At 52.2% G+C, this 22,062-nt stretch overlaps 1 protein-coding gene across 7 annotated transcripts in view; it reads left to right on the top strand.

The window, feature by feature from the left end:
• The window catches only part of SLC6A6 (solute carrier family 6 member 6), an 82,694-nt gene that overhangs the window by 47,972 nt on the left and 12,660 nt on the right, over nucleotides 1-22,062 (top strand). For all 7 annotated transcript variants that reach the window (XM_023516946.1, XM_003796217.3, XM_023516947.1 and 4 more), the window contains 5 exons: nucleotides 5,919-6,051; nucleotides 12,895-13,029; nucleotides 14,251-14,354; nucleotides 14,479-14,603; nucleotides 18,513-18,625. In XM_023516946.1, coding sequence (XP_023372714.1) covers nucleotides 5,919-6,051; nucleotides 12,895-13,029; nucleotides 14,251-14,354; nucleotides 14,479-14,603; nucleotides 18,513-18,625 — 610 coding nt within the window. The remainder of the gene's footprint in view (nucleotides 1-5,918; nucleotides 6,052-12,894; nucleotides 13,030-14,250; nucleotides 14,355-14,478; nucleotides 14,604-18,512; nucleotides 18,626-22,062) is intronic.

Consider the following 22,062-nt stretch of genomic DNA (forward strand, 5'->3'; position numbering starts at 1 on the left):
TGCAGAGCAGTGAGGATACTCTCAAAAGTTGGTCTGGGTGTCTCTGGAGCCAAAGCCCAGCCCTAGCCGTTATTTCCTTCCACTTCTTTTGCCTGCACCAGATGTAGCTCCAGCCCATCCATTCCCAGGCAGATGTTGCCTGACAGGTGCTGAGGAAGCCCCAGAAGCAGAGATACCCAGACCCTGTCAAAGTGGAGACTTCTTCCAGGCAGGGAAGGACCCTATTAACTATCCTTGCCAGGCTCCCCTCACCCTGCGCAGTGTGAGTGATGTTCACTTTCCCTTGTGGGAGGAGACACAGCCCAGTCCAGCCCCTACATGTCCCAGCTACAGGACCTTAGGACAGTCACCTCATTTCCCCCCACACTGCAGCTAGCACAGCCGAGCACAGCCTGGCTGGAGTGTGAGGAGCCAAGACACGATGTGCTCAGCAGGAACCTCTGGACGCTGAGGACCAGAGTGTGGTGTGACTTGCTCAAGGTCACCTGCACAGCTAGAGGTAGTGGAGTCCCCATGCCTGAAGTCTGACACTGGACCCCCCTCCTGCTAACCTTTCATCTGTGTCCCTACCAACCACCAGCCAAATGTGCAGGGCAGGCCTGGGAGCCCATGTCCACCGTCACAGGTCACATGGTGCTGTGCGTGTGTCTCCCCACTCTCAGGTCACTCGTGGGGTCTGCTCTCGGCCTGGACCCCCCACACCTGCCCTGTATGCAATGCTAAATCACCATTCTCAGCAGCAACCAGTGAGATGCCCTTTTCCATGTCCCCATGAGAAGTCACTGGAGCCCCAGAGACTGTCATTTCGTGCTGCCTTTGTAATTGAGTGCTATGTTGTTCTGTGATGGGGAAACAGAGCTTCTGCCACTGGTGAACCCCAGTCCGCTTGCTGGTCCTTACTGTCTGGGGTCACCTCTGTCCTGAGCTCTCCTACCTCCCCGCATGCTCTGGGGACAGGCAGGGCCAATTCTGGCCAGTGCCCCTTGAGGAGGAGCCCAGCCTTCCTTCTCAGCTCCTCGGGAGCCCATGGGAGCTCGGCACGTATCATTAGACTTTATTAGAATCAAAGAAATGAGTCATATTTGCAAACAAGCCCTGCTCAGCCAATCTTCCCCTGCAGCTGTCGGAAGGATGAGGCTGAGGAGAAAGGCCTGTGCGGCCCCTGCTCTGGGCGGAGGAGCCCTTTTATAATTGTTGCCTCCACCAGTCTCCAGGGGAGAGCCGTGGCCAATAAATGGCTGGCCTGAAGTCAAAAGGAAACGATTTGGCCTGCTCGGAGGACGTATTTACATCTCTGAGTGCCGGACGGACGGCAGCAGGGCAGCCGACTCAAAACAGACGTTCAGGCAATTCTGTTTTGGATCCCACCCTGGAATGAATCATTACTATTCTTGGACAAGAATGCCGCTTACCTCTGGGCCTCCTCCCTCTGCTGCAGAGAGAGGCAGGAAAGCCTGGGATGCTGGGTCCCTTGCCAAGGGCAGCAGAGGACCCAGCACACAGGGTGGCTGGTCCCCAGGTTGGCATCAGAAAAAAGGAAGTAGGCCCAGGATTGATTTCTGTCTGCATGATTTCAGGTGAATTCCTGAACCTGTCTGAGCCTCACTTTCCTCATCAACCAATCAGATGGCATTAGTTCAGTCAACACATATCAGCTGAGCACCTACTATGTACCAGGCATTTTCAGTGATCAAGACAGACGTAGACTCTGCCTCCTTGGAGCTGACATTCTAGTAGGACAGGCAGCCATCAAACAGGCCACAAATAAAACTAATACAAAAGCGATGTTAGTAGTGAAAATTAGGGCCAGGACAGAGGAAGGAGAGTGACCAGGGATAACTTTTACAGAGAGTGGCCAGGAATGGTTGCTCTGGGGAGGTGGTCCTTGAACAGAGGAAGAGAAGGGGCAGGCAGAGGAGGAACATGTGCAGAGAGAACAGCTAGTTCAAGGGCCCCAAGGCAGGGCCATGCTTAGCCCATTTAGAGGACATACCGGACAGCAGCCGAGGAGGCCGAAGAGGGCGGCAGGAATGGGGGTGAGGGCAGAGCTTAGATGACTACATCTCTAGCTTGTCCACAGCACATCCCACTTACATCTGTTGTCCTGCATCATTACTCTTTGGTACCCCTCACTCTAAAGTGCCAGGGTCTGATGGCAATAGGATGGAGCAGGTCAGGAGGGCCTTGTTGGCCAGGGAGGTGGGAGCCATGGAGGATGTGGAGCAGAGGAGGGATGTGGCCCAAATTAACTGCTGACAGATAGCCTTAGTTATAGAGGGCAAGAAGGGAGACAGGAGGACCAGTGAGGGGCTGTGGGCCTGGACAAGGGTGATGGCAGCATTGAGGGAGGTATGCTCAATTAGAGGTAAAGTGTGCACCCTGTCCTGGGGTGATTAGGAGGCATGGGTGAGTGGCAATCCAGGGCATTGCCTCAGGGCATAGCACTCTACAGTTTGCTGAGCAGGCCCATTTATCCAAGCAAGAAGGTCCAGCAGAGACCCTAGTCTGTTGCCTTGTGGCTGAGGAGAAGCTGAGGGTCAGATAGGGAAGGGCCTGTGCAGGGTCCCAGCTGGGACTCAAGCTGACCTGGAGGCCCTCCAATGGCTGTGATTGCCCTGAGATGTCTTTGGATAGAACGTCAGTCACTCTGACCATGAGCCTGCGTCAGGCTCTGCTGTGACAAACCCCTGGTTGATGATTGATTCCATTCCTAGGACATTTACTTGGGCCTTTTACAAACCTTTTTGAGAATTTAAAATAATTTTTTAAAGGCGACATGTGTACATTAAAAACATTTGAATAGTAAAATCTGATCTTCATGGCAAAGTGAGCCCCTCTCCCCTGCACAGGCATTAACTGCCACCAGCCTCTTATGTGTCCTGCCAGAAATAGCCCGGGCGTGTGCAAGCACAGAGGTATATCTCTCTCCCTCCCTTTTGACACGATAGGGAGTGTGCCATGTGTGCTGTCATGCACCTTGCTTCTGTTCCCTCATTGTGTCCCCAGGCTGTGGTCTCTTCTTAGTACCAGAGAACTTTCCTGTGGTTTTACACAGCTGCATACTATTCCACCGTGCACCCACTCTGCGGTTCACTGAGCCCCTGCTGACGCACCTTTGGGTCCTTTCTGATCTTTCCCTTTATACACAGCACTAGTTTGAGTGGACACTATTGTTCAGCCACCTGTGCAAGTGTAATTATAAGAGACAGCCTTAGGAATGGAATTGCCGGATCAAAGAAAATGGACTTGAAGCCTCACTGGATGCCACCATGAAATCCTGCAAAGGGACTACCTCCAGCAACGAGACTCAGTGTCTTTGTGTGGCCTCTGTGCCTGGTCAGGTGCCCGGGACAAGCCAGACAGCAGCCTCTGTCAGCAATGGGTGCTGCTGGTTTGCCCAGCACAGTCATGGGAGAAGGGCAGAAAGGTGTCGGATGAACTGCTGTGGGTCGGGGACAGTCACAGTCAGGTCTCTGGGGTCTTAAGCTTCTCAGCCAACCTGCCCTAAAAAACCAAAGACAAGGTAGGCTTTGACAGAGTGTCCCATCAGCATTTAAAGTCATTGCCCTGGGGCTGTTCATAGTCTGGTGGGCACAATAGGCATTTCACAAGTGTGGTTCACGATAGCTGGGAGATGGGCAGGAACTTTACAGTTCAGAACATCAGAGAAGCCACCCCTTGCGGCCTGGACAGAGCATGGAACTTGCTGGCAGTGCCTGTGCAGGTGTGGACATGGAAAGTGCTTCTTCTCTTCCTGGTTCTGCCCATTGACAAGGAAGCCTTGGGCTACTGGCCAGCAGGCTGGACTGTCACTGGAGACTGCATGGGGAAGGGCTTTCTGTTTGAAAGTGGCCACGGCTGCCGAATTCACGTGCTTGGCAGGGCCCCAGTTGGCCGACAGCCTGCCTCATGAAGATGCCCCCAACCCTGAGGTAGCAGGTAACCCTAGGATGTAGCAGAAGACTGAGAGATTCTGTTCAAAGATATAGGCTCTGTTTTGTTTGAAAATCAGACCAGCAGTGTAGTGAAGAGAGCACTGGCTTTGGAGTCTGAGGGGCCTGAGTTTGTGTTGGCAGCTTTGCATATCACCTGCTATTTTTGTGGCTATGGGCAAGTGGACCTTCTAAGCCTCAGTTTTCCCATCTGTAAAATGGGGTGAATGACCTGTATCCCATGGAATGGATGAGATAAACTGAAAAGGCCTTGGCAAGCAGGCAGTCACTGGTCACTTCTGTTTGATCATCAGCATTATCATGATGACATCCCTGGTGCTGGGGGAGCCCATTGGTGTCACTATGACTAGCAAGGAAATGACAAAGGAAAGCATCCCCTTTCTTGGGGCTTGTTAGTGGGAGAATCTCATGGATTGGTCCAGAGTGACGTGCAAGCTCACCATCATCCCAGTCGAGTCCTTTCACTCATTCATTCAACAGGTATTTATTGAGCTGCTGTAATGTGCCACCTGCTGTTCCAGGTGCTAGGAAAGAAAGGCCTTGCTTGAATGCCAGTTGAATCTTGGATTTATTCAAAGTCCCTATGTTGAAGCTTCTCTGGAAAAAAAAAAAAAAAGAAAAGAGATGAAAAAATGTTCTAGCCAGTGAGCATTCTGAGAACGCAGCCCTGACTGTGGACATAATCCCAGGGACTAGCTGAGCACGTGGGATATTTCCCAAGCAGCATTCTGGACAACAGCTGTTATTCTCATTTTACAAAAGAGGAAACTGAGGCACTAAGTGACATTTCACTCCCTGCCTCTTTTGTTTGGGAGCATGCCTTTCAACAGGGGACTGTCATTGGAAGGAATCCTGGTTCTTGCAGAGGACCCTGTCTCCTGTATTCAGCACCCTGGAAATTGATAGGCAAGTAAACTTGGAGGACCAGTGGGCAGAGCCAGTGTCCCTCTGGTTAGCCTGGCTGTCCTCAGTTACTGTTGCAGAGGACAGAACTCTGAGGCAACCAATGGGTGCTGTTTCTGGGCATTAAGTTTCATGGCCTTATTGTCCATCAGCTCTGTGCCCTGCCTTGCCCTGCCTTGCCCTGCCCTGCCCTGCTTTCAAGCGATAATGCCCCCACAGAGAACGTGCCTGGAGTAGGGGGGGTGTGTGTGCATGTTTGCCAAGAGCCAGCAGGAAGCCTGAGTCTTGAATCCAAAGACAAAGGCTCTGCCTGTGATCCTGGGCGGGGCTGGTGGCTGCCCCATACTGATTACCCTGATTATCTACCTGCCTCCTCCTTCAAAACCCTGGCAGGGAGCAGAAGAGGAAACCAGCTATGTCCCAGAAGCCTCCCTGGGCATCTTAAAGCCAGGATGGTCACAGGGGCTGAGGTTCAGCCAGTGCTGGCGCCTCCCAGCCCCTGCATCTAGGACTTTGTGTGGCTTCCATTTTATTGAGGGATCCAGATAACATACCAGGGTGAATAAAATAAAAGAGGGATGGAACAGCAGTGTTGGAGGAGGGTAGTGACCCCATTGTAAAGACGAGGAGACTGAGGTTCGGTAAAGCTTGATAATTTGCACAGAGTCAGCAATTGCATGAACAGTGGAGCTGAGATTTGAACCCAGTGTTTGGCCCACACTGGGCACTGAGGAAGGTTCTGCTGAAGTCCCAACAGAGAATTAGTACCTATTTTACAGATGAGGAAACTGAGGCTTAGGGGCTGCTTAACTTGCCTGAGGCCAAGCTGAGTTGAACCTGGGTTTGCCTGACTTAGGAGCCTGAATTCATTTGCTGCCTGACTTCCCAATAACTCTTGTCCTAAGACAAATGAGAATTCTAGGTTTGGGAAAGGCAAGGCAGCTTGTGCAAACGCAGCTTCCAAGGCAAGCTCTGACCCCCTCCCCTTAGAATCCAGGCTCAGCTCTCTCGGCCCTGGGGGCTCAGCCCCCCACTGACTTCTCCTTCTCTGTTTGCCTGAAGGCGCAAAGTCCTGAGCTTGTCCCCTGGAATCGACCACCCGGGTGCTCTGAAATGGGAGCTTGCTCTCTGCCTTCTTTTCATCTGGCTGATCTGTTTCTTCTGCATCTGGAAGGGCATCAGGTCCACGGGGAAGGTAAGTTGGACTCGTCCCTTTGTCCCTTCCCCGCCTCTGGACAGTTGTTTCAGGCCGGCCCTTCCTGGCCTACGGGGCCAGGTCTAGGAGGGGAGTGGCCAGAGGTCACACTGTACTGATAGACTAGTCCTGGGGGAAAAAAATAAAGCCCTGGCTTGTAGTATTTGCCTGTTTCATGCTCCTACCACGTCTGATTTCAAGTTGTTCATGGTTCAAAGACTAACCTGCAAAATTCCTGAGAATTATGGAGGCAGGCTCTCTAGAGCTGATATTAGCAGATAACTAATGTTAGAGTTGTAACTGATAAGTTAGCTGGAAACAAAAGGTTAACTTGGCAAGTGCGCTGTTGATTACAAACGATTAGCCCACAGCAGGGTCGCTTACTTTGCCACCTGCAACATCTGCAGCTCTTGGGTGCTTGTAAGAATTGCAGAATCAGAGGCTACATTTTAACGGTATTCCCAGATAATCCAAATGGATTGAGAAGTACTGGTTTGGATTTTATCTGCTAAATCAGATTAACTGAGTTATTTTATAACTGACATTTCAGCCAGTAACTCTGATGTTCGTTAAGGCAATACTAGCTGATGATTCAATCATTCTCTCCTAGACAACGTGTTAGCTGTTACCTAAAGCATTAGCTGTAACTAAGGTATCTGCTGCTGGTTAATATGTTACAGTGACTAGGATATTGGTGATTAGCAAATGCAGCAGCTAATCATGAAAATGTTAGCTTGTAATCAAGGTTGTAAGTGCAATTTATATATCAGCAACGATGAAAAGGTTAGTCAATACCTAAAACATTTATGTAACTAATTCAAGCTGGAAAATTACCTGATGACCATGACATTAAATGATATGGTTCTGATGACAAAAATCAGTGTGAGGAGAGCTGTTGGGATTAAAGGTGTGAGCCTGAGCCCAGGGCATGTAAATAACAAAGGTGTGTGAGCAATCTGCCCACAGATGTTGGCCTGGCTCCCTCATCTTGATGGGAGAAAAAAATCTCTTTAAGCTAAAAAAAAAAAAAAAAAAAAAAATCCAGAGTCAAAAATGTATCTTAAGGTGGCATTCCAGATGCTGCTATGGGCACCAGGCAGAGTTGTTTGGAGAAGGGGCTTTGGCTGCTCCAGCACCTAATGGAATTAAGGGTTAAGGGACACACTTTTCCTGACGAGCCCCTGCAGAGGCGAAATCCTGGGTCTGTGCAGAGCCAGGTAATCTCTCTAATCACCGGCTTGACCAGAGTGGGGACCCCAGGGTTGCAGAGGTGGAGCCATCCTGCCCTCTGCCTGCTTCTAAGAGCATAGCCCCCCTGTGGGAAAGAAGTGATCCAGGCCTCAGAAACCTGCACACCCACACCCAGCAGTGGCCCCAGCTCATGAATGGTCCCACCCAGGACAGGAAGAAGAGGGGAACACGAGTATTTCCCACACCTCCTGGGAGAGCACTTCTGTGTGCCACCCCAAGGCTCTGTTTTATGAGCACACAATGCCCTTACCCTCCTTTGAACCATAAGAACACTGAGACGTAGAGAGGTCACGTGATTTATCCAAGGTCACTCCTTCATCTCTGCCCTAAAACAAAGGGTGTTAAATACCCAGCACAATGCTTGGCACAGACTATTCAATAAATGCCATTTTCCTTCTGCCATCTGCCTCAGTTTCTCCACACAGAAGGGGATCTATCAAGAGTTTCCACGGAGCCGAGATGCCAAGCCCTGCTGGAAACATAATTATTTCCTTATACGCTAGTATTTTTGGAGCCCCTCCCATGTGCCAGGTGCTGTTATAGGAATAGAGTTGGAGGTCATGCAGTGGTCAAAAAAACCAGACAAAAGTGGCGGTGCCTGTGGCTTAATTAGTGGGGTGCTGGCCCCATATACCAAGGGTGGCAGGTTCAAACCCAGCCCTGGCCAAACTGCAACAAAAAAATAGCCAGGTGTTGTGGCAGGTGCCTGTAGTCCCAGCTACTCAGGAGGCCGAGGCAAGAGAATCGCCTAAGCCCAGGAGCTGGAGGTTGCTGTGAGCTGTGACGCCATGGCACTCTACCAAGGGTGACAAAGTGAGACTCTGTCTTAAAAAAAAAAAAAACAGACAAAAATCTGTCATCTAGGAGCTGACAGCCTGGCAAGAAGCATCAGGTCATAATAAAATGAATGTGAAAAATGCACATTCAGATGGTTGCAAGAGCTGTGGGGAAAAAATAAAGCAGCAAAGGAGACCACGGAGTGTTGGGAGCAGTTTTATAATAAATCAGGTGGCCAGGCAAGGCTCACTGGGCAGGTGACCTCATGGCAAAGATGTGAAGGAGGGAACAGTCAGTGCAAAGGCCCTGTCTGACCTAGACCCTTGGGGAGCCCCAGGCTGATAAAAGAGGCTGACATCCACCGAGAACAGTGAGCAACCTTCAAGACATAATGGAACATGCAAGAGAATCACATCAAAGCCAAAATAGAGGTGCCAGCCTGCGCCCGTAGCTCAGCAAAGACGTAACTTTCCAGGGTGAGGTCTCCCACCTCACCCTTAGCGACAGCCTCCTCTGTGGGGCTGCTCCTGGCCTCCCAGTGGCAGGCATAGTTCCCAGAACAATAGCAGGGCCTGGGCCAGCCCAGAGAAGCCAAGACAAACACAGGTTCCTCAAGCTCCACGGCTGGGAGGCCGCCTGCCCGCCTGCCTGCCTGCTGACCATGGCTTCCAGCTCTGGCCGCAGACCAGGTTCACAGCTGCATGGGGGCTGGGCTCACAGGCAGCAGACAGGCCTCATCCTGGCCCTGGCCCTGCTTCCATGATTGATGCTGGTCCAGTGGGAAAGAGCGGCGGTAGAGGGAAGGAGGACCTGGACTTGAGAGGCTCAGGACCTGAGTTCAAGTCACTTTGACTCCCTAAGTTGCAATTTCTTTTTTTATAATTTCTGCTACTCTAAGGGTCTGAAATTTGGCCCAGAGTAGGTTTCAGTTTAATTCATCAACAAATAGTGAGTGATAATGGTGGCAAATGCTGTGGGCCATGTGTGTGCCAGGCATTGTACTGGGTGCTGCTCATTAGCACATTAGCACATTTAATCCTCATAATCTTTTGTGCTATGTGTAGTGAAGAGCCCCATTTTACAGATGGGGAAACTGAGGTCCAGAGAGGTTAATTAACTTGCCCAACATCACACAGCTTGCCAGTGGCCAAGCTGAGATTTGAACTCAGGCAGCCCCACACCCCACCTGGGTGCCCCTCACTCTTCTGCCTCCTGAGTTCACCCCTGTGCCAGCCCGAGAATGTGGTCAGTGGGGTATGTCCCTGCCCTCACAGAGCATGGGGTCCAGGAAGGGAACAGAGATCCAGACACACAGGAAGTGCAGCCGTGTGGACACAAACGGGGGTGAGGCCCTGGATGTGAGTGCTGGTGTCAGTGGGAGCTCTGCATCACTGGCCTCCCGGGCAGCTCCTTTTGTCCAGTGGTTGGAAACAAAGGTGGGGGGGTCAGAGCCACACCTGGTTTAGGATGTCAACTCTACCCCACCCCAAACTGGTGCAGTGGGGCCACAGGGCTTTTGGGTCGAGGGCTCAGAGAAGCCACGGAAGTTCACCAGCAGGAGTGGAAAAATACCACGTCCCACGGCAAGGCCTGCGGGGCCCCCACCAGAGGCCTACTGGTGGCGGCTGGCACCAGCCTCTCCCTGGAGGATCCCAGGGGAGTCATGGAAAAGTTGAGAGAATGGCTCTCAGGGGCTTTTCCTCAGAGCAGCAAATTCTACAAAACAAAAGCGGCTTTCTGAAGGTGCAGCTGAGGTGGTATGATGAGGAGGTGCTGTCCGGGCTGGATTTGGGGAGAATAACCACAACATCTGCACACTGCAAAAATATGGGGACCTGAGCCCAGCCGGCCTAAATCAAACCCTCTCCACCACCTACTATTAACTGTGACCCCCGGCAGGGGACTCCCCCTCTCTGGACCTCCAGTTTTCTTATCTAAAATATGCAGGTGATAATAATATCCAACTCTTCCAGGCTGTGAGGATTGAATGAGTTAATACTCATTAAGCTCTTAGCTGAGTGCCTGGCACACAATAAACACCACATAAGTGCTTGTTAAATTAAATACATGAAAACAAGGAAAGCATCCTCCACACCCATGTCCCTAACACAAAGTCCTCTGGCCACAGCCTGGTTATTTGGCCCAGTGGGGGCCCAGCCGGCTTTGAAGTGGCTGCTCTCTGGGGACCCCGCCAGGCTGCTGTCAGCAGCTATTGTCCACCAGCTCCGCTGGGGCCCACACAGGGCTGCAGAGGTGGCCCTGTCTGTCCCTTAGTCCCTCCTGTCCTCAGGAAGGGAGGGGCTGGCTGGCTTTCTTTTTGCACTTCTTTCCCCCCCTTTTCTGGCTTCCTGACATCCCCCGCCCTCCATGCCTACCTCCCCATCCTTGGGAAATTGTGAGGGTTCCTGGTATCAAGGAGAATAAAAAAGGGTGGCTGGGGAAACAGAGGTCTGGAGGAAGAAAGGGCTTGTGGAGGGTGTGGCAGAAGCTGCAGTGGAGCCCACCCTTTCAGTCTGGGAGGATCATCATGGCCACATCCGCCACTGAGGTTTCTTGAGCTCATGCAGGCTCCCTGCTGAGCTAGCAAGGCCCACACTCCTTTTGTCCTGGCCACATAGTTGGGGAAGCTAAGGCCAAGGTTGCCAGTGGGGAACTGGTAGAGGTAGCACAGATCCCCATCTGGACAGGCCCCAGCTGACCTCAGAGTTTGTCTGGTCCGAGCCCCTCACTTTGAGGTGGGGAAACGGAATTCCGAGAGAGGCAATGACTTGCTTGAGGTCTCACAGCAACAGGCTGGTCACTGAGTTTGAGTTCACGCCCAAGCCGGACCCCAGCCTCGGGAAGCCCAGCTTCTCTCTGGCCTTGGGGAACCCATAAGCTGGCAGCCGTGGAAGGCTTTTTCCTGCTCTGCTGGGACAGGTCCTGTTCTGCTGCCTGAGCACTGTGTGACCCTGAGCAAGTGCTAGGCTCCCTCTGGGCCCCAGATTCCTTGCTTTCAAGATGGAGACAGTAATAAGAGTCACCTCGAAGGGGCAGGGCGGGAACATGCGAACAGAGAAGTTACAGCACTTGGAAGAGCACCAGGCACAGGGCTGGCCCTCAATATATACAGGCTACAGTTGTCTGGCGTAGGGCAGCTAAGCCACGCAAGCCCTAGAAGCTTCCTTTTGCCTCTTCCAAAGCCCTGTTCTGGTTGTTTCTACTCACAGGGATAATGGCCACCTGAGATCGTGCTCTTTCGAGGGTCCCCCTGCCAGCTGGGGGAGGTTTGGGGCTTTGTCAGTCCTGTTGGTGTCTATTACCTACCTGGGCCTCAGAAGTACCCTGCAGTTTTCTGGCACTGGCCCCCTATGGGCACATTGATCCTGTTCTCTGGGTCACAGTTTCCTCACCTGTTAATGGGTATGTTGACCATGCGGTAGCTCCTCCCTGGTTCCTGATCCCCAGAGATAGTGGGGGCCCCGGGGGCCAGTCTCAGTGTTTCAGGTGACCTCTCTGTTCCCCCACTGGAGAAGTGCCATACCTCCCACCTTTGCTCAGGGAGAGGGAGTTACCCTTGCATGGACTCTGCACTCTGAGATGCTCAGGGTACATCCTTGAGCCTTGCTGAGCCTCAGTTCCTCTGGGGAAGACCACCTGTTGTGGGACTGTGCTATGGAGGAAGTGGTGCCTGAGGAGTCCTCATTCAGCTTCGTCCTCACTGCCTCTCGGTCTCTCCTGCCCTCGGGAAAGGACGGGCTGGTTGGCCCTTTTTGAAATACTAGGATTTCACTGCCCTTTCAGCCAGGCACCTTTGAGCTCCTCCCAGGCAGAAATCTTGCCTGGAAACTTCTCATGTTGAATAAAAAGATGAGAAAACCCTTCTGTGAGAGTTGCGAGAACCTCCAGTGCTTGCAGGACAGGAGAAGGAGAAAAAGTAGGGCAGGTCCTTGGGGGAAGAGAAGGCCTAGCCCAGGTCATTGTTTGTCCTCATGTCACACCTGACCTTGGTCTGTCTGGGATGCATGGTTCAGGGAAGAGAAGTGTTTTCCACCTTCCTGGCTGAGGATCTTCAAGAGGCCTCATTTCCTTGCCATAAGTTCCCATGTGCTAACCACAAAATCATGATGTTGGTGGTGAGACCCATTTCTTGAGCACCTACTAAGTGCCAGGTGCTATTCTGACATCATTACAACCATTGTGTCCCTAAATCCTTACCTCACCCCTTGATGATGGGCTTGTATTACCAAATTCTACTGAGGCCAGAGAAGTTAAGCAACTTGCCCAAAGTCACACAGCCAGTGAGGGGACAGAGGTGGGATCTGAACCCACACTGACCTGATTCTTAACGATAGGAATCCTACTAACAGTCATGGTTAGTTGTTAGCTGGTACGTACTGAGTGCCCCGTGCCAATACTGGGCTGAGCCTTTTACACACATGCCTGATAGTTTATTCTCATATGTCTTCCATCTCTATCTGCTGAAATGTCAGTTCCATGAGGGCAGGAATTTTTCTGTGTGGTCCCCCACTACATTTAGGCCTTGGGTGATGTATGTCTAGGACATAAGAGATGAAACTAACTATAGGATTTCTTCATTTAATCTTGGTAAACCTACGAGATAGGTGCTAATATTATACCCAGGGTACAGGTGAGAAGACTAAGGCCCAGAGAGGTTAGGCACCATGCTGAAGGCCGCAGAGCAAGACAGCAAACTTGGCTCCAGAGCCCCCACTCTTTCCCGTTGTGCTCTCCTGCCTCTTGGAGGGGATGCTTGGATTTCACAGTAGCAGGTGTTGCCCGTGGGCCCACCTGAATCCCTCTCGTCCCCTGCAGGTTGTCTACTTCACAGCCACTTTCCCGTTCGCCATGCTCCTGGTGCTACTGATCCGTGGGCTGACGCTGCCCGGTGCAGGGGAAGGCATCAAGTTCTATCTGTACCCTGACATCAGCCGCCTCGAGGACCCACAGGTACTATGGGGCCATGCCACGCTGTCCTCCCTCCCACCCCGAGCCGGGCTGGTACAGAACAGGTCAAGGTGCAGAGGGCAGTGGGCAGCACATTTTCTGCAATTCTTCAATGCACAAATCCAGCCAGGCCATCACCCCCTGGTACTTTTCCACTGGACTGTGGCAGGCACAGTGTTCACAGTGCTCATGGACTTCCAGCTGTGTGTATCCCTTTCAATGTTAAGGACCCCTGAGGATGGCCACTTATAGAGTCTGCTTTAGGCACTGTACCGGGTAAGGGAGAGAAGTCATCTCCTAAGCTAATCGCCCCATTGGACCAAGCTTCTGCCCACAGCATCTGGAAGGTTGCATCCTGGGGGCAGGAGAGTCAGGGCCTATGGAGCTGCTGGCATTCTCAGCTGAGAATGAAATTCAGAGTCAATGGCCTTTTGGAAGGTTGAGGGGCAAATACTGAAATCCACCTCTTGGTACTCAGCCACATGACCCCAGAGAGTTGGAGAAAACCCTAGGAGATCTAGGAGTTGGAAAACCCTAGGGGCCCATTCAAGGCATTTCATCCCCAGGTCTTCAGCCTTGCAACTGCCTCCTAATAGCCTGTGCTGCTTAGAGTCTCCTGCCCCACTGTCCTTGCTACCTGGAAAAAACTGTGGGTGAGAAGGGAGTTAGCCAGCACCAGAGGATAGCTGAGAAAGGTAGCTTTGTGGCAATCAGCAGTTTCTTGGTGAAGGTTCTGGCGAGCAGAGAACCTGATACTCCACTGGGAATTCCCATTCTAATCAGCGGTGCCCAGACAATAATGATCACGATGATAATAGCAGCCCTGACTTGTGCAGAGCTCAATCTCCACTGTTTGAACCTGAAAAATAGCTCTGTTGGGTAGGGCAGGGGGCCCATTTTATAGATGAGGAAACCGAGGCTCCAGTAATGGTATTTACTTATCCACAATCACTCCAGGGTTGGAATCCAGATTCATCTGCTTTAAAAACCCCACCTCTTAACTTCAATAAGTGGGAATGGGGGGTGTCTTTGATTTCTGCGGTTCCCAGCCACTCACTATTCCTTTGAAAGGCACCTCAGAGTCCATTTGCAATAAAGAATCTCCATGTTGTAAAGGCCTGGCCTTGGGCCCATTCTAGGTGGCTAAGAACTTGGGCTGCCTCCTCAAAGAAGCTGCTCTAACAGTGCTTCACTCTCTCCTTGCCGTCCCTCTCACCCTCACAGGTGTGGATCGACGCGGGGACCCAGATATTCTTCTCCTATGCTATCTGCCTGGGGGCCATGACCTCGCTGGGGAGCTACAACAAGTACAAGTACAACTCGTACAGGCAAGTGCTGCGCCAGCGGGCCCCGTGGACTTTAGAAATAATGATGTTTAAAGAAAAGAGAAGTAGGGAGCGTGGCTTCCTTGTGTTGTGAATTAACTTGCTCCCTGACATATGTGTAACTTAGGGACTGTTTGCTGCTGGGATGCCTGAACAGTGGTACCAGTTTTGTGTCTGGCTTCGCAATTTTTTCCATCCTGGGCTTCATGGCACAAGAGCAAGGGGTGGACATTGCTGATGTGGCTGAGTCAGGTACGGTGGTATCGGTGGCAGTGGTGGTGGGCACTGCCACCTAGTGTGTAAGCCAAGTACTGCAGGCATGAAGCCAGACCCCAGGGGGCTTTGGGGGGGGCGAACCTGGTTTCTAAAATGGACCCCCCCCACCAAGATGTCCCCCAAACATCAAAAAGTGAAAAAGCTCAATTTTATTTGAACATTTTTATTGCAATTTGGCCCAAGGAGCGCAGAAACGACGGGAGGGTGGGGTGGTTAAGTTGGGGAATATTTAGCTACCTGAGTGCTGTCTTCCCCGCCCCTACCCACCTTTCCCAGCAAATTACTGGATTCAGCAAGAGAAACCACTTTTCCAACTCAGGCCCAAGTCAGCCACCAATCGGCATTCCATCACAGCTTCTCAGCCTTGGTTTCTGTATTTTGCACTTTGCTCCCAGTGCACTCCCTTGAAGCAAACCTATACCCATCCGTCACACAGATTTTTCTCTGCCGAGTCCCTCCTCTGTCAGGCACCACTGTAGGCACTGGGGCACAGTGAGGGGTGATGAAGGGGACAGTCCATTGGGGCAAGGACAGATGTGATTTGAGGGTAGGTTGTGAGGATACCACCACCACCACCTTCCCCCCAGGGTGTGGGCCTTGCTAACTGGGTGCTCTGGAGTCAGAGGAGCAGAGACTCATGAAGTCTCAGCATCACAGACTCATCCTGGAGTCCCAGCAAGGTGATTCTGGAACCTGAGAATTACACAGGGCCTTCAGTTGCTGGAATCCATAGCATCTTGGGTGCCGAGATTCTAGGATGTGGCCATGGCTGCTTGTAGTCTAGTGCCCACAGTTTTAAAACTGGACTGACTTGGGCTGTAGGATTCCCTTAGGGCCCCAGGATCACCAAATCCCACCTTTCCAGCTTCTACACGCTTCCTCAGCCCTGCCTCACTTGTGGGGGAAGTGTCACCAGTTGCCTAGGAGTTTTGGTTATTTTGCACACTGAGGCCCTAGCCCCAGCACCCCCTACCCTCACTTCCTGGAGGCTGGTGACAGCCCCTAGCTGAGGCTCTTCTCAAGCTGAGGGGAGGGTGTGAGGATTGTGACTCTAGGGGCTACCACAGACCAGGGCCAGCATGGCTGGGGTCCCTGCTGCACCATTGCCTTTTGCCACCTCTGTCTTCTGTTTTTAGAACATAAGGCAATGTTCTAGCTCCCTCATCATAGAACCTTTGCATTGGAGGGGCAGGAGGCACCCTGGTATTGTGCATCCGGATGACTACTATTCAGATGAGGAGACCCATGGCCTGAGATCAAGGGCCCTGCTCAGGCTGGCTGGGGTCAGAATGGGGGATCTGTGGACACTCTGTCCGTGTGCTGGACAGGCCCTTCTGACACGAGGCTGTCCTCCTCTTACCCCTCCCCATCCCACCCTGGACACATGGGACAACCCCTGACCTTTCCCACATATTGGGTCCCTCTGACCTCTCAGCACTCCAGGCCCATTTTCACTGTCCTCCCTCAGGAAAGACCTCCATTGCCAGCCCATGCTAGACCCCAATACTGCAGGACCACTTTGGCAAATCCACATACCTCCCCATTGCCCTGATTCCAAGCCAGGCCTTCACACATACTATTTGCCCCCTGAGAGCCCCCAAAGGCAGGCCAGAGACTGAGGACACAGAAAGGAATTCCAGAAGTGCCCACACTCCTTTGGGAGTTTGGCAGTTAGAACCTGAGGTGGGGAGCCAGGGACAGTTCGCCACTCCTCTGCTGAGGGCTTGCAAACAAATTGCGATTAACTGGGAAGTGTAAGGAGCGCAAGTGGATTTGGCATTGGGAGACAGATAGATATAGAAAATATATCTTCCTCCATGGACAACTAGGTATTTTCAAAGATGCATATATCGTCAACCTGAGTTGTTTTCTTCTTCCCGTCCACTTCAAAAACCTTGTCATTTATTCCCCACGGTGATGTCTGAACAGCCGGCACATCAAGGGTGATTATTTCTCTAATAAGCTTTTAACAAGCACCATATTGAGCAAAGTGCATTTGAACGAGATAATTATTTAGCCTAACAGAGTGCAAACAAGACGTAGCTTGGTGCGATTTCTGCCAGCAGAGAGGCATCCAGAGGTTCTCCAGTGCTGGGTATTTCTCCCAGATTTCTCTCTCTCGCTCTCTTGAGTTCACCATGTGCTTTTAGAGAAAGATGCTCAGACCCTCGCCCGGAGGCTGGCTTGAGAAAGGCAAAACTGAAATACAGAAACAAGCAAATTGAGAGTCTTCACCGCGCCCTGGTGGGAGGGGTCGGGGGGACCCCATTTTACATCTGTCTCGCAGTTGGCCGGACTTGATTCCTCACCCTCGGTGTGGACCAGTCAGAGCCAGAGCTGACACACTGGGGACCAGTAGACCCCAGCCCAGGCAGAAACGCTGCGGCTTTTGATTCCAAAGTTCTCAGGGGTTGTGGGGGCAGGCATAGTTTTTTGAGCCCAGCCCTTGTCCCTTTGGCCTTTGGATGTCCTTTGAGCAGCTCTGGGCCTGGGGAAAGCACCACTCCATCCACTTCCTGTGGCATTTCTAGCATGGCGGCACCCAGCCCTCCTGCCACCCTAGGACACTGTTTTGGTTGCACTTTCTCAGGCCAAGAGGACTCTGGATTGAAAAAGGACTCGCCCTTCCCCACCGCGTTGGGGATTGTTAGTGCCGTATCATGTGGTTTCTGGTTCCAACTTACTGCAAAGTTTGTTTTTTTTTTTTTACTCTTAAACCATTTATTTAGTTGCTGATACTTGCTTTAAAAAACAAAAAATCTTCCCCATGTCCTACTCTTCTCTAGCCCTTTTTGTTTCTCCCTTCTAGACTTTTCTTTCTGTTTTCTTTTTTGTTTGTTCTGTTCTTAGTTGTAGATTTTATATTTTTCTTAGCCCGGGCCCCTTAGGCCTACTTTCTTGTGCTGCCCTCGACTCCTCAGACTCACAAGTCTCCGTTCATAACTAAATCCTTTCCCCTGGCTCCTGCCCTCAGGCCTGTTGGAGACCTGAGGAAACATCTCTGTGTCTCCAGAACAACTCCCATCAGAAAGGCCCCCCCTGCGCTGACAGAGCTCCTGCCTTTCCCAGCTCTGCCTCTAGGCTCTGGCAGCGTCCTCACTTTTGAAACCCAAAGCTAACCCTAACCCTAACCACGGTGCATTTTGCCTGCCCTCACTCTTCAGGTGGGGAGACTGAGATGCAGAGAGGGCTGAGGTGATAGTGACACAGAGAGGAAATGGTAGGACAAGGACTCAAATGCAGGCTGGGGTCTTTTGGCCTGGGGTCCTGCCCCTGCACCCCCATTCCTTCAGCTTTGGGTCCTAGCTGGCCCAACCTCGCCTGGTCGCTTGGCCGTGACCTTGCCAGGGCAGGTGCAAACACGCCTCTGAACAGGTGTTTGCCCTACGGAGTGTGCTTCTGCATTCTTTTTCTTTTCACTCATACTCAGAAAACTTTTCTTTGAAAAGGAAAGTGCCCATAGCCAGGTAACAACTTTCCCCTTTGCCTCCTTCTGGCAGAAGTTGTTGATGCAATGACTCTGGCTGGGGTAGGCGGTCCTCCTTTTCCTGAGTCCCTGGCAGACAGAGCCCCAGGCTCAGTCCTGTGTCCCACCCCAAATAACCAGTGTCTGCATGGATTCTCACTGTGAGGGGGCCACTCGTGCTGCGTAGGAGACAGATGCTAAAACTGGGCCCCGCCTGGGCCCCAGCGTGTCCCACCCAAAAGCAAGGCAGGCCTGGTCTCTTTCTCCAGGTCAGAGTTCAGACCTGGCTTTGCCCTGTGTTTGCGTGTTTGGGACCCACTCAGGTCCGAGTGTCTTTGTGTGAGCCACGGTGTTCCCAGTGGCTTGGTCACTGATGTCCTTCCTCTTGTGCCCCCCTCCCCATTTTCTCTCCCTTTTAGGTCCTGGCTTGGCCTTCATTGCCTACCCAAAAGCTGTGACAATGATGCCGCTGCCCACGTTTTGGTCCATTCTTTTTTTTATTATGCTTCTCTTGCTTGGACTGGATAGCCAGGTATGTATAAGTCCATGGATGACCCTTGGGTGGCTGTCCCCAGGGGGTCCTGACTCTGGGAAACCTTCTTATTGACACTGGGAGGTGGTCAACTCCTTTCTCCCCTCTGAGCAGACTTCCGGCAGTTTTAGCCAGGGAGATTCCTTCAAAACCCCTGGAATGGAGAAGGCCTCAGGGCAGCAGCAGGAGGACATCTGTCCCAAATCTCTAGGCTGTCTCTCTGGCAAGGGGACAGGCTATCTGGGGGATATTGTTGCAATCAAGGCATAGATGACAAATAGGAGGCCAAGACCCCAACAGCAATGTGCTCCAGGGGAGCACCCAGGCCGGGATGACACGGCAAATGGCAATTCAGGCAAGGAACCAACATCTGGGACACAGAACTGACCATTGTCCAGGCCATCATGGTTAGTCACATGTGCTCAGGAGAAGCCTGCACCACACCCAGCATTCTGTACTTCCTGGAGCACACACGTGGGTGGGCATCCAAGGCCTCAGGGTGTTTTGCAAATAGTTCCAGTTAGGGAGCCTGGTTCAGATCTGCTGTCCTGTGGCCATCCTGGCCTCTGTCCTGCCAAGGCAAACTGTCTAGACTGAGGTTTTTTCCTGTACTTCTAAACCCTACACCCCACCCCTCCAGGGCCTGAGCTTCCACTGAGAGGTGACTGACTGGCAGCCAGGGTATGTCCATGAGAGCCAGTGAGCACCTGCATCTGGCCTTAGAATAGCACCGTTCCAAGCTCCTGGCATGCTATGTGACACTGGGCAAGTTTCCTCCCCTCTGATTTTCCGTTTGCTCATCTGGTAAATGGGTATGATCATACCCACGTTGCCTTGCATAAAGCACCAGGGACAGCACTGATTACAGAGCAGGCATTGGTGTCTGAGGACAGTTCACATGAGTGCGTCAGTCCTTGTCCCTAGAAAGAGGTGATTTTCACTGGGGCCTTGTTGAGATGACAGCTTAGAGCACAGGTGTGCCTCCAGGAGTAAGTTTGCAGGGCAAGCTGGTCAGGTACTCAGGCTAGTTAGAGGTCTGCAGTGGCACCGCACAGCTGAGTCACAGATGGTCGGGTGTGGCGCAGGCAACTGTGCAAGCTGAGTGTAGGGGTCTGGCCGCCTCCAGAAAGTCCTTTGAGACCCTATGAGAGGTTGTTGCCTCAGCCAGTTCGGAAGGGCCCTTCACTGGCCTCCACATGGACCACAGGCCTGAAAGCCAGTGCCCAGGGCCAGTCCCCGTGGACTCAGAAAGGCTTAGAAGGTTGGGCATAGGAGAGTGGACCCAGAGGAGGAGGCAGTCGGCTAGCAAGGTCAAGAACAGAGCCAAGGACTTGGCAGGAAGGGGACCAGGATTAGCAGGAGACAACAGAATGAAAACACTAGGGAGACAAAAACAACGTACTTGTGCAGTTGTTGATGGGGCTGAGTGGCATAAACAAGCAGGAGGGCTCCATTAATCATTCCCGGTTAATGAGTTTGGTCTTCAGAGGCCCCGAGCAAACGGCTTTTATAACTTCTTCCAGAGCCTGAAGAGAAAGAAAAAAACAGACTCAGAGGTTAATAAGTGATCAGCTATGACATCTTCGTAGGCTCAAAACAGGCCACTTGGGCTTTGGAAACTGCTTCCTGAGCAAGCAGAGGTAGTTACTCATCAGAGTTTCTCCCTAAGAGAAGGTAGGGCCTGGGTGAGGACAGGCACCCATCATCAAGGCCCCCTGCGGGCCAGCATGACCTAGAGGGCCTGGAGGGGAGTGGGCGTGCTGGCTGAGACACCGAGAGGGCCTTGGGGGCCCCCTGCTGGCCAACATGACCTAGAGGTCCTTGGAGGTTGGGGGGGGGACTCCGGCAGCCTGTGTCAGGGCTGTTCCTCCTGCTTTGCAGAGCACACACCTCAAGGCTGGGAGCTATTATTACCACCCAATGCCACACAAACCTGGCACAAGGGTGGGAACTGAACCTGAGTCACTGACTTGCAGGCCCTGTTCCTTGGTGAGACCCCTCTGTAGTGTGATGATGGCACAGGTCAGGCTCCCTCCTTGGCATCTGTTTGCTTTGTAAGCTGGCAGAGATGGGGATTTTACAGCACCGTGAAAAGATCAGAGCCCCTCCAGGCGAGGTGTTCACTGAGCACAGGCCTCATGGAGACCCTGTGTGTGCACGTGTCTGACACAGTACTCAGAGTGTAATATTTACCGTCTTAACCGTTTATCAGTGTACAGCTCAGTGGCATTAGAATGTCCATGTGCTCTGTGACCATCACCACTATCCACCTGAGAACATTTTCACTTCCTCAGACTGAACCACTGTCCCCACTAAACACTGGCTCCCAGCCCCTGCCCCAGCCCTGTGCCTGGCTTCTTCTATGTTAGCTACTCAGTCTGCACACCATCCTGATGCAGGCGAGGGAATCTGGCCCAGGCCACATGCAGCTAGGTAAGGGCTTGACCCTGGGTCTGCCTGTCCCCACAGACTCTGTTACCTGCTAGTTTGTCCCAGGGGCTTTTCTCTTGAATTCCACAAAATAGCTTCCTCGTGCCGAAGTATGGAGTCCCAATCTCAGGCCAAGGCCTCACTGCGTTCCAGACAACGGGGACCCTGTTCACCAGGGGTCCCTAGGGTTGATGGGGAGCACTCTGTCTGCCATAGCTTTAGGAGCCACCATGCTGCGATGCTTTCTGGTGACATGGAGTGAGGAAGTCACCCACATGGAGGCAAATGCCTATTGCTCTCCAGGCTGCCCAAGGGGGACAGTTTGCGAAAGAGAGCGGGAGCTACAGCACCTCCCCGCCAGGAGCTCATCCAGCCCAGGGCCCTGACATGGATTAACAGTCCTCACCCAGTTGCCAGCTGAAAAGTTCAAATCTGTAACATCCAGACTGAGTAGGCAAGATTCTCTCGTTTTACAGAGAAGGAAACTGAGGCTGGGAGAAGCCGGGGGCGCTCAGGGAAGGAGATCTGCAGGGGCTGGTGCAGAGGCCCGGAGTTCTCCGGAAGTGTAGGGGCTTTGGACATACGGGCTGTGCTGGTCTTGGCCCTGGTTCCCCGGGATACTGGATCTGCTTGTCTCTAATTTACCCACCTCAGAAAAGGAAAAATAACTTTGTTTTTAGCTCCTTTTGAAGCTTAATGTTTGAGTTGCAGACTTGCTGTAATTCATTTGCTATTTAGGTTCAAAATCCCTTCCACAGACACATCAATCAGAGGTCAGAAAATCAGAAAATCTGGGCGGCGCCTGTGGCTCATTGAGTAGGGCACCGGCCCCATATACCGAGGGTGGCAGGTTCAAACCTGGCCCTGGCCAAACTGCAACCAAAAAATAGCCTGGCGTTGTGGTGGGTGCCTATAGTCTCAGCTACTCAGGAGGCTGAGGCAAGAGAATCGCCTAAGCCCAAGAGCTGGAGGTTGCTGTGAGCTGTGTGATGCCACGGCACTCTACC

The sequence above is a fragment of the Otolemur garnettii genome, unplaced genomic scaffold (genome assembly GCF_000181295.1).
Source record: "Otolemur garnettii isolate 467f Iridium unplaced genomic scaffold, OtoGar3 scaffold00101, whole genome shotgun sequence".
NCBI classification, from domain to species: domain Eukaryota; kingdom Metazoa; phylum Chordata; class Mammalia; order Primates; family Galagidae; genus Otolemur; species Otolemur garnettii.